The sequence below is a fragment of the Lepus europaeus genome, unplaced genomic scaffold (assembly GCF_033115175.1).
Source record: "Lepus europaeus isolate LE1 unplaced genomic scaffold, mLepTim1.pri SCAFFOLD_516, whole genome shotgun sequence".
Lineage (NCBI taxonomy): Eukaryota > Metazoa > Chordata > Mammalia > Lagomorpha > Leporidae > Lepus > Lepus europaeus.
In genome coordinates this window covers 3,187-15,951 of record NW_026909392.1, presented here as the reverse complement: position 1 = coordinate 15,951, position 12,765 = coordinate 3,187, and the positions used below count along the sequence as shown (strand labels likewise).

The following is a 12,765-nucleotide window of genomic DNA, read 5'->3' as shown; positions in this document are numbered from 1 at the left end:
GGAGGAGAAAGAAATGAAGGGCATCAAAATTGGAAAGGAAGAAGTCAACATATCCATATTTGCAGATGACATGATGTTGTACATGGAAAAATCTAAACACCCAACAGAAAGCTGTTAGAATTGATAAAACAATTGAGTAAAGTTGCAGGTTACAAACTAAACATACTAAAAACAGCAGATTTTTTGTGCTGATGATGAGCTTGGTAAAAAAGAAATAAAAAATATTCTGTTAACAGTAGCCAAAAATATTAAATATTTAGGAATAATGATTAGAAGAATGAATATTAAAATATCACCTAAAGCAATTTACAGATTCAATGCAGTCCCTATTTTAAAAATGGCATCCCTTGTCACTTCCTGCCATGGCCCGGCCCCTCCTGCGCGCACCATGAAGACCGTCGCGGAGCCGCGAGGGCAGCGGCCCGGGGTCGGGGTAGGCGTAGTGGTGACCAGCAGCCGGCATCCTCCATGCGTCCTCCTGGGCAAGAGGAAAGGGTCGTTTGGAGCCGGCAGTTTCCAGCTTCCTGGGGGTCATCTGGAGTTCGGTGAGACCTGGGAAGAATGCGCTCAGAGGGAAACCTGGGAAGAAGCCGCCCTTCACCTGAACAATGTTCGCTTTGCCTCAGTCGTGAACTCTTTCGTTGAAAAAGAGAATTACCATTATGTGACTATACTGATGAAAGGAGAGGTGGACGTGACTCGGGATTCAGAACCAAAGAATGTAGAACCTGAAAAGAATGAAAGCTGGCAGTGGGTTCCTTGGGAAGAATTTTCTCCACCAGATCAGCTTTTCTGGGCACTGTGCTGTTTAAAGGAACAAGGCTATGATCCATTCAAAGAAGATTTGGACCATCTGGTAGGATACAAAGGAAATCATCTCTAAGCGACAAGAAGAGTTCCTGAGGTTTTTTTCCTTAAAAAGACAAAAATAATATCTGTTAGGGGATGAAAAAATACCTGCACTTCAAAACGACTCTACTGTATCTAAAACGTTGCATATGATTGCCAGTTTATTTGCAGTGCTTAACACACCCACCTCCCTTTCAGTCAGCACCTGAGAAGCTTCCTTGGAATGTGTCACTGGACTGTATTTCAGACACAGAGTATATGACAAGCAGAGATAAGGCGGTTAATCGGCCTTTCCTGTGTGTCTGTGATATTTACTCTGCAGGTTGTCACTGCCAGCACACGTGGAATAGGGGCAGCAGAATGTGCCATAGTATTTGAGTTCAAATAGAAATCTCAATGCAAATACCGTATTTCAGATTCAGACACGGTATGCCTGTTGTAGGGTTTATCATGTTTGTTGATTGTCTGCCTTGATTTAAAAAATGGTTTTTTGGTAAAATATTGTGACAGTCTTTGCAGCTAGAGAGAACAGGACAGGCCAGTAGGGAACATTTTCCAGGCTTCTACCTGAGATGCTAGGCCAAGAGAAGTGAGACAGTTCATTGTGTTTTTATTAAAAGTGCAATTTTTATTAAAATTGGGGAGATATGTATTATGACTTCCATTTTATGTACCTCAGAATCAAATGAAAATCTTGTCTGAAAAAAAAAAATGACATCCCTTACAGAAATGAAAAAAAAAAACCCTAAAATTCATATGGAATCACAAAGACCCAGAATAGCTGAGCCATGCTGAGAAAAAAAAAAATCAAGCTGGAGACACTAAGATACCTGAGTTCAAAGCATACTACAAAGCTATAGTAATTAAAGCAGCATGATACAGGCTAAAAAATGACACATAGATCAGTGGAATAGAGAGCCAAGAAATTAAACTACAAACATATGTCCAACTGAGTTGGGACAAAAGTGCTCAGACCATCCATTGGAGAAATGATAATTTTTTTCAATAAACGTGCTAGCAAAATTGTATGCTTGTATGTAGAAGAATGAAATTAGATCCCTACCTCTCATTACATACAAAAATCAACTTAAGATGGATCAGGAACCTAAATTTAAGACCTAAAACTGTGAAGTTACTAGAAGAAAATGCAGAGAAAACACTGTAAAACAATATGGAGATTTCTAGAAATAGACTTGCCATATGATCCAGGAAACCCACTACTGAGTACATACTCAAAAGACATGCACACAATGTATCAAAAAGATATCTGTCCAACCATGTTTATAATAGCACTGTTTACCATAACCAAAATATGGAATCCACAAAGGTTTCCAACATCAGATGAATGAATAAAGGAAATTATAACACAATGGAATATTATTCAGCTATAAGAAAAACTGAAATTCTACCACTTGCATCAAGATGGATGCAACCAAAGGATATTAATGTCAATAAAATAAACTGGACTCAGAAAGACAAGTGAATTTTCTGCAATAACTATGGTCCATATTAATTGTTATTTTCTAAGATAAAATTTCACATATGATATAACAACTATTCTTTATTTAAATTTTATTTAAAGGTATACAAATTTCATGCATTTCATATACACAGATTTAGTTTCATAGTAATTCTTTCCACCATATCCTCTCTCCAACACTTCTTTCTCCTCTCTCTTGTATTCCAGCCTTTAAAAAATTTTTTTTAAAAAATAAATTTTTTAAATAAATCTTTTTAAAAAAATTAATTTATTTGAAAAGCAGAATTACAGAGAGGTGGAGGAAGAGGCAGAGAGAAAGAAAGAGAGAGAGAGAAGAAGAGAGAGAGAGAGAAAGAGGGAGAGAGAGAAAGAGGGAGAGAGAGAGAGAGATATCTTCCATCTGCTGGTTCACTCCCCAAATGGCTGTAATGGCCAGTGGTGCGCCAATCTGGAGCCAGGAGCCAGGAACTTCCTACAAATCTCTCACATGGGGCCTGCTTTCCCAGGCCATAGCAGAGAGTTGGATCAGAAATGGAGCATATAGCCAGTGCCGCGGCTCAATAGGCTAATCCTCTGCCTGTGGCGCTGGCACACTGGGTTCTAGTCCCGGTCGGGACACTGGATTCTGTCTCAGTTGCTCCTCTTCCAGGCCAGCTCTCTACTGTGGCCCGGGAGGGCACTGGAAGATGGCCCAGGTTCTTGGGCCCTGCACCTGCATGGGAGACCAGGAGAAGAACCTGGCTCCTGGCTTTGGATCAGCACAGTGCGCCAGCTGCAGCGCGCCGGCCACGGCGGCCATTGGAGAGTGAACCAACGGCAAAAGGAAGACCTCTCTCTCTGTCTCTCTGTCTCTCTCTCTCACTGTTCACTCTGCCTGTCAAAAAAAAGAAAAGAAAAGAAAAGAAAAGAAAAGAAAAGAAAAGAAAAGAAAAGAAAAGAAAAGAAAAGAAAAGAAGCATATGGCATATGGTACTTGAACTGGCACCCATATGGGATGTGGGCACTGCAAGAGGCGCTTTACAAACTGCCACACTGCCAGCCCCACATATTCCCACTCTTAATTTTTACAAAGATCTATTTTCAGTTTACTTTATACTTGTAAGATTAACCCAACAGTAAGTAAAGAGTTAAACAAATAGTATGGGTGGGGGCACTGTTCCTCAACAGCACAGACAAAAGTGTAGTCATTGAATCTAAAAATATCAATTTCACTCCCTATACATTTCATTCTAGATACTCTATTAGTTACCACAGATCAAGGAAAACATATGGTATCTGTTTTTTGGGGACTAATTTCACTAAGTATAATTGTTTCCAGTAGCATCCATTTGTTGCAAAAGACAGGATTTTATTTTTTTTTAATTCTGAGTAGTGTTCCATAGTGTATGCATGCCATAATTTCTTTATTCAGTCATCAGTTGATGGACATCTGAGTGGTTCCATGTCTTAGCTCTTGTGAATTGAGCTGCAATAAACATGGGGGTACAGATTAACTTTTTAAGATGCTGATTTCATTTCCTTTGAGTAAATTCCCAAGAGTAGAATAGCAGGTAGATCTATTTTCAGATTTCTGAGGAATCTCCATATTGTATTCCATATTAGATGTACTAGTTTGCATTTCCACCAACAGTGGATTAGGGTACATTTTTCCCACATCCTCGCCAGCATTTATCATTTGCTGATTTTGTATGAGAGCCGCTCTAACTGTGGTAAGGTGAAACCTCATTGTGGTTTTGATTTGCATTTATCTGATGGCTAGTGTCCTGAGCATTATTTTCACATATGTGTTAGCTATTTGGAGTTCCTCTTTTGAAAAATGCCTGTTCAAGTACTTTGCCTATTTCTTCACTGGATTGTTTATTTTGTTGTTGAATTTCTTGAGTTCTTTATAAATTCTGGATATTAATCCTTTATCAGTTGCATAGTTTGCATATATTTTCTCCCATTCTGTCAGCTGCCTCTTCGCTTTGCTGAATGTTTCTTTTGCAGTGCAGAAGCTTTTCAGCTTGAGGCAATCCCATTTGTCAATTTTGATTTTGATTGCCTGTGCTTCAGGGGTCTTTTAGACCCAAGAAGTCTTTGCCTATGCCAATGTCTTGTAGGGTTTCCCCATTGTTCTCATTGATAGTATCAGGTAGTAGATTTAGTTCTTTGATCTGTTTTGAGTGGATTTTTGTGTAAAGTGTAAGGTAGAGGTCTCGTTTCATAGTTCTACATGTGGAGATCCAGTTATCTGAGCACCAGTTGTTGGAGACTGCCCTTACTCCCAGGATCACATATCAACTATTATTATTGTTCTATTTGTACCATACTTGTTTCCCCAGGTAGATTATTATCTCATGAAGTATATGGCTTATGTTATGTTTTCTACTATTTTCAAAATAGTCCAGATTCTCAATATGCTGCTGTAGGTTGATTATCCAATTTTCTGGTGTCTCAAAGTTCAAGATCATGCAGGCCCCATAAGTTCAGCAGTCTGATGAGGCTGGAAAATGGCAGAGTACGTGCAGAGGAAGGATCACATGGAAGAAGAGAGTGACTAGGGCCAATTCAGCTTTTATAACCAACTTTCTTGCTAGAACTACTTTCTGAGGCCATGCCCCCAATGATCTAGTGACTCCTGCTGGGCCAACCTCCTAATATATTACTATATATAATAAAGACATTATTGCATCAAGCCTACATCCTTCACTTAATGACCTTGGGATTTAAATATCAGCATGTATACAGTGTTCATAACCTATTCAAACCATAGCAATTTCTACATAATATTTGGTTCTTGTCAATACTACTTTCTTTTTTTACTTATGATGATATTTTGAGTTAACCTGACTGGCATGATAATAGAGGTCGTTTTGAAATTTGTTCTTCTTAATGGACTTTGTTTTTCAGAGCCCTTTTAGGTTCACAGTATAATTAAGTAGCAGGTACAGAGATATCCTTTACACTATCTGCCTTCATACAGATAACTCACCTCCCCCCCCCCACCAACATCCTCCACCAGAGTGACACATTTGTTATAACTGATGAATCTATTTTGACAACATAATTCTCACCCAGAGTCCATAGTTTACATTTTTTTCTGTTGATCTTGTCCATTCTATGGATTTGACAAATTTTTAATGGCATGCATCTGCCATTATCATATAGAAATGGTTCACTGTCCTAAGAATCAACAGAGGCCTTTTTAATTACATTGTTCCTTAATAACTTTATTTCTTTTTTAAAGATTTATTTTTATTTATTTGAAAGGCAGAGCAAGTGGCAGAAGGAGAGGGGGGAGAGAGTCAAAAAAAGAGATCTCTATCCTCAGGTTCACTTTTGAAATAACCACAAAAGCCAGAGCTGGGTCAGGCCAAAACCAGGAGTCTGGAACTCCACCTTGGTTTTCCACATCGACAGAAGGAGTCCAAAGACTTGGGCCATCTTCTGCAGCTTTCCCAGGCAAATTATCAGGAGCTGGATTGGATGCAGAGCGTCCAGGACTTGAACCAAACTGGGGATCTGATGTAAAATTCAAGCATCATAGGGAGTGGCTTCGCTTGATACACCACAATGCCAGTTCTGATCATCTCACTTCTAACAAGACTTGGTTCCCAAACCCAAAGGATAGAGCTCCATTTATCAATATAGTCCCCCAAACTCATGTTGAAATTTAATTCCTCAGGGGGTGAGTCTAGAGGGAGGTGTTAGGATCATAGGGGCTAAGCTCTCGTGAATAAAATAATGCTTTTCTCCTATGAATTCTTAGTCTTTTTTTTTTTTTGACAGGCAGAGTGCACAGTGAGAGAGAGAGAGACAGAGAGAAAGGTCTTCCTTTTCCATTGGTTCACCCCCCAGTGGCTGCTGTGGCCAGCATACTGCGGCCAGCGCACTGCGCAGATCTGAAGCCAGGAGCCAGGTGCTTCTCCTGGTCTCCCATGCGGGTGCAGGGCCCAAGAACCTGGGCCATTCTCCACTGCACTCCCAGGCCACAGCAGAGAGCTGGACTGGAAGAGGGGCAACCGGGACAGAATCTGGCATCCCGACTGGGACTAGAACCCGGGATGCCAGAGACACAGGCGGAAGTCTTTTCTTCAAAAAGATTTCTATATTTACTTGTGAGTCAGAGTTACAGAGAGACAGGGAGATACTGAGAAAGAGAGATTCCATCCTCTGGCTCACTCCCCAAATGGTCACAATGGCCAAGACTAAGCCAGGTCGAAGCCAGGAGCCAGGAGCTTCATCTGAGTCTCCAACATGGGTGGCAGGGGCCCCAGCATTTAGGCCATCTTCTGCTGCTCTTCCCCAGGCCAGTAGCAGGGTTCTGGAGCACCCAGGACATGAACCAGAGCCTATATAGCACACCAGTGCTGCAGGCAATAGTTTAATCTGTGCCACATCACTGGCCCAAATTCTTATTCTTGTGGTCTAGATGAGTTACCGTGAGAGTAGATTGTTATAAAGGGCATTGAATTCCTCAGCTTTCTTTTGCTTCTCTGCCACACAGCTCTGGTTGCCTGTCAGCTTTCTGACATGAGCTGAAGCAGCATGTGCTCCTCACCAGAAGCTGAGAAATGCTCAGGTCTTATTCTTGGACTTCCAATCTCCATGACTGTGAGCCATATTCACCCAGTCTCAGTTATTTTGCTATAGCATCAAAAAAACACTAAGACAATCATGAATCAGCTCAAGGGAATTGTTTCACATTTACCAGATGCACGAAACACATCTATATAACCAAGATGTCTCTTGGTTAACTAAAAATGGGAACTATCTCTTTCCGTATGTATAGAATACATGACTTCCTAACATGGGAAGCTTTCAAGGAACAAAAGAAATGTTCTCAATAGGACTGTTTTGGAGCCTGACTTTCCATTTCCAATAAATCTAAGTTATATCACTGTTTCTCTATATTTTTACAAATTTTAGGTTAAAAAAAAAAAAACAGCATTCCCATTCCTTGTGATTGGTGGTTTTACACTGAGATCTTTTCAGTTTTCCAAAAATACTATCTGATACTAATTTTCTTAGGATTATATTGAATATGGGTGCATTCTCACATGAAAATTAATTTATGTTCTTTTATTATTATTTTTAAACAGTTACAACTATACTCTCAGAATTATATCACCTGTAGAGACTGATCTTTTGTTCTGGCTTAAGCTCTGATTTCCAGATTAGTAGCGCCATCTAGAGTCCTACTTACACATTTCTCCATAGAAAAGCATTTTTTTTAAAAACTTTTATTTAATGAATATAAATTTCCAGTATACAGCTTATGGATTACAATGGCTTCCCCTCCCATAACTTTCCCTCCCACCCGCAACCCTCCCCTCTCCCGCTACCTCTCCCCTTCCATTCACATCAAGATTCATTTTCAATTCTCTTTATATACAGAAGATCAATTTAGTATAAAGGTTTCAACAGTTTGCACCCACATAGAAACACAAAGTGAAACATACTGTTTGAGTACTAGTTATAGCATCAAATCAAAATGTACAGCACATTAAGGACAGAGATCCCACATGAGGAGCAAGTGCACAGTGGCTCCTGTTGTTGACCCAACAAATTGACACTCTAGTTTATGGCGCCAGTAACCAGCCTAGGCTGTCGTCATGAGTTGCCAAGGCTATGGAAGCCTTCCAAGTTGCCCGACTCTGATCATATTTAGACAAGGTCATAAAAGACAGGGTGAGGATAGTAACCAATGATCCTAAGAGTGGCCTTTACCAGGTCTGAACAATTATACAGCATTAAGTGGGGAAGAGGACCATCAGTACACACAGGTTGGGAGTAGAGCCATTGGTGGTAGAGTAGAGGTTGTGATTACAAAGGAATGAGGCCCAAGTACGACTAGACAGGGTCTAGAACAAAGGACAGAGTCATTATTAGATGTGCTAAGAAAGGTGCTGTCTAAGCTACAAGTAATTTTTCTGATTGAGAGGCAAATAGAACCTGATAGAAGGGGCTTGATAATAATCTGGTGGGCTTTAGGACTTGTAAGTTAAGAGGCCCAGACCTATCTATCTCTTCACATGGGGTACATCCTAAGGGAGGTGTGAACCTCCTAGGGGAAGGCACTATGTTGATTTTCATTACTTGGCTGGCCTGGGAGGAGAGCTGGCCAGGTCAAGGCAGGGGGCATCTCTAACAAGAAATTTACAGTTCTGCCTGCAGTGGTGCTGACCCTACTTGACCATCCCCTCAGCTGCAGTGGTCACTTTGGAAGTTGGGCTGAGTGAAGGGCTTTTCAGCTTGGAGCCAATAAGATCTGTGGCTCTGACCTGGGCATCCTTCGATTCCAGGGCAGGTCCATTTCCAGTGATGCAACTCTTGGCAGAGCTGCCAGGGCTCTTCACAAGCTGACTTCTGCTAAAGCCCAGGCTTACCACATTGAAAGCCACTGCAGTGGACTGGCCTGTTGGGTCTCCTTGAGGGCAGATCACTGTACAGATCAGCCATTAATAGGCCTGCCACCCATTGCTTCTGATGCCTAGCTTTCTTTTCCTCCTGGTTTGTGTTAAAGCAGACCAGACGATGCAAGTCAAGGGAGTGCCCGTGTCCCATCTCTAATCTTTGGTGGCCTGAACTACAAGTCTATAGTCACAGGCATGTTCTGTAGTAGTTTTTCTACGGTAGACAATGCCCATGAGGAAAATTATATTCTCACTTTAAAACTTTCTTTCCCTTTGGTCTGAAAGGGAGGTTTTTTTCTACTTACTGTATACTTTCGCTGATGGCGATGTGAATCTAGCTATGAGATTATTAGTTAAGTTCTTATTTTGGCTATGCTATTACAGAAAAATGTTAGCCATCTCTTTATAAGGTCTAAAGATTATATTGTGCGTCCTACAGATTCCTTCATAATAGAATTAGTTCCCTACCTTGAAGAGAATAGAGAAGTGAAAGAACAAGTTGGGCTTAGAATAGAGAAATGAGGGAGCAAGTCCTAGATCACTTGCTGACAATAGCAATATCACATGAATACTTAGCAAACAGTTTCAACCATTAGATAAGAACTTAAGAAAACATTTACCAGGAAGGTCCAATGCCTTCTATAAATTTTAAGAATCATGTATTTGAAAACACCGTCTTAAATATCTAACATGGTGTAGTTTGTTTAACCAGTAAACTTAAGCACAACCATATAAAATGATTTTAGTTTCTTTCTACCAACAAGTTTAAAACATATGATACACAGATTCAGGTCATACAAATTAAAATGTATCTTTGATTGATTTTAGCAGCTTAAACTTATGGACAATCTTATCTAAAAGCCATTTAAAATAAAACTCTTAATAAAATTTCCCCATGTGGACATACAACATGTACGCACATATAACATAGCATAATAGACCAATATAGCAATTTTAATAATAGCTTTTAAAATCTAACTCTTTTATAAATTGCCAATTGATTTGAATTGCTTTTTGTTTTTAGTAATCTCAGTTAACCATACTTTCTCTCAGTTGGTACTGTTAATACATTATTGGCTTCATCTGTTTACAGAGCCATCCCAAAGTACTGAATACAATGGAAGTGGCTGGAAAAGGTCCATAGGAACCTATAGGAGTACAGCTAAACACAGAACCAACAACGCTTTAGTTTTATGAGCAGCACATCATATATAACTGTGGATGACAAAAGACTTTAAGTCGCCATGTTATAAATTATAAACTCATCAACCAACAAGAGGCACTTGCTTACTTCACAGTATTTTTGAAAGCACCTGTAGGATTTTACAAGTATTTAAGCTTTTAGGCCTCTGGGGCTTTCTCATTAAGATAACTATCATGTCTAGTAACACAAGATCATTAGACTTTTTAATTCTCAAACATTTGTATTGATAGCATTTTCCATTATAGAAACTAAAGTTTGGTACCACATCACATCTTGACAGTACTTCTAATATGATCCAAATAGCCTGATTAGTTGGTGTCTCTATAAGATGAGAGACATAGGTCCTTCGATTTTTTCAGTTGGGCCCAAACTGGAAAAACCAAAGTCCAAGATTTATTGGAAATTTTAGAGACCAGATTGTTTGAAACTTTGATTTTTTGAATGCCTGTCAAGAATGCCAAGAAGGCTCAAAATCCAAAATATCCAGTTGAAATAAGATTCCTTAAAATCATGACATAACGTAGACCAAATTTGATCTTGTTACAAGGTGATTATTCAAATCTTTGAAAATAAGCACATATTTACATAACCCGCAGCTCTTAATAAAAATTCAGCTGTTTTTGAACAATTAGAATTTAACAGACATCAAGAGAACATAATAGATTACTTTAACACATTGCTTTAACAGAGCATCAGAGTTTAATTCTATGTCAAAGAGAAATTGAGCTTCCTGTGATGTTTTGCTGTGAGGTTTCCTTCCTTTACCTTCTTTCATATTGGTGACCATGTTTCTGTGTTTCTGTGTGTAACACATCTTTAAGTATCTTTTGCAGGGCAGGATGAGTGGCAACAAATTCTTTCAGTTTCTGTTTGCTATGAAAAGTCTTAATTTCACCTTCATTCACAAATGAGAGCTTTGCAGGATATAATATTCTGGGCTGGCAGTTTTTCTCTCTTAGTACCTGGGCTATGTCTCACCATTCCCTTCTAGCTTGTAGGGTTTCTGATGAGAAGTCTGCTGTGAGTCTAATTGGAGATCCTCTAAGAGTAATCTGACGTTTCTCTCTTGCACCTTTTAGGATCTTTTCTTTGTGTTTCACTGTGGTGAGTTTAATTACAACATGTCGTGGTGAGGATCTCTTTTGGTCATGTTTATTAGGGGTTCTATAAGCTTCCTGTACTAAGATGCCTCTGTCCTTCTCCAAACCTGGGAAATTTTCTGCTAGTATGTCACTGAAAATGCCTTCTAATCCTTTCTCCTCTCCATGCCTTCAGGAACTCCTAGAACCCGAATGTTGGGTTTTTTAATAGTATGCTGTAGATTCCTGACAATATTTTTTAGATTTCTAATTTCTTCTTCTTTTCTTTGGTTTGCCTGTTTCCTTTCCTGTTCTCTGTCTTCTAAGTCCAATATTCTCTCTTCTGCTTCGCCCATTCTGTTTTTAAGGCTCTCTAAGGTGTTTGTCATTTGATCTATTGAATTCTTCATTTCATTATGATTTCTCGTCACTATCACCGTTTCTTGTTCCACTAGTTGTTTCATTTCATTTTGATTCCTCCTTAATATTTCATTTTCACGAGAGAGATTTTCTATCTTGTCCATTAAGGATTTCTGTAGTTCAAGAATTTGTTTTTGAGAACTTCTTAATGTTCTTATCAATTTTTTGAGATCCGCTTCTTGCATTTCTTCTATCTCATCATCTTCATAATCTTGAATTGGGGTGTCTTTTCATTTGGGGGCATCATAGTGTCTTTCTTGTTCTTGTTACCTCGATTTTTGCATTTGTTATTTGGCATGTTGGAGATATTTGGTTTCTTCACTGTGGTGTTTTTTCTTGTTACACTATGGCTCTATATTAAGTGGACTGTCTGCTTTCGGTGGAGCCTTAGAGGCTTGAGATGAGTGTGGACTGAGAGCTGTGTTTGGTTCCTCAGGGCTGAGGGTGTGTCAAAGATGACACTCCCAGGTTAGGTGTGGTAAATCTCTCTTTCTTTCTTTCTTTTTTTTGATTCAAAAGGGAAGTAATTCTGCACAGCTGAACGTAATTGGAGGTAGTTAGCAGGCAAATGATATACCCACAGGAGCCAGAGATCGGAAGCTCTTTCCCACGGACCACAAGGGGAATCTGTGCTGCCCTCAGTGTGGGCTCCAATTCTCCTGCAGTCTCCCACTGGGTTGCCAAGTTAGATGCTAATCTCCTGTTATTTCACCCCTCCCCCCAGAGTCAGGTTTTCCTGCTAGGCTCAGGGCCGTTGCAGACCTGAGGTCGCCCTGCTTATGACGTATCTCCAAAATGGCGCCTGCTCTTTGTCTTGCTCGCCTTTGAGGGGTGAGCGGAGAGAGAGAAACTCGTGTACGTATTGGTCACTTTTTTTTTTTTCCTCTCTCTCTTCTAGTTAGCCTGGTGAACTTTTCCCCACGGAGTTTCAAGCCTCGTTCCCTCTAGTCTCCTCTTTCCGCTTGCCCGCTGGTGTCTCGGGCTATTGAGGTTCGGCTCACCTCGCGTTCCAGCGCTGGTGCGTTGAGTCTGCTGCTGGTGTCCTGAACTTGGGCTCCCACGCTCTCCACGCAGGTCCACTGTGAATCACTAGTTCCGGAAGAGTTTCCTCTGCTGTTTCTTCCCCTACTCTTCCTTGACCCTGCAGTATCTCCACTTTTATTAACGTGTGTCTTGACGAACTATCAATGTGCTCCCTTCCTATTCCGCCATCTTGCTGCTCCTCTTTTTTTTTTTATTAAACTTTTATTTAATGAATATAACTTTCCAAAGTACAGCTTATGGGTTACAATGGCTTCCCCCTCCCAAAACTTCCCTCCCACCTACAACCCTCCC

General features: G+C 40.1%; 1 protein-coding gene across 1 annotated transcript; it reads left to right on the top strand.

Moving 5' to 3' along the window:
* The first annotated feature begins 388 nt into the window (after positions 1 to 388).
* Positions 389 to 914, top strand: LOC133755490 (nucleotide triphosphate diphosphatase NUDT15-like). The gene has a single exon (XM_062185601.1). The coding sequence runs from the start codon at positions 389 to 391 to the stop codon at positions 881 to 883; it is 495 nt and encodes a 164-aa protein (XP_062041585.1). The 3' UTR covers positions 884 to 914.
* Positions 915 to 12,765: the final 11,851 nt, after the last annotated feature.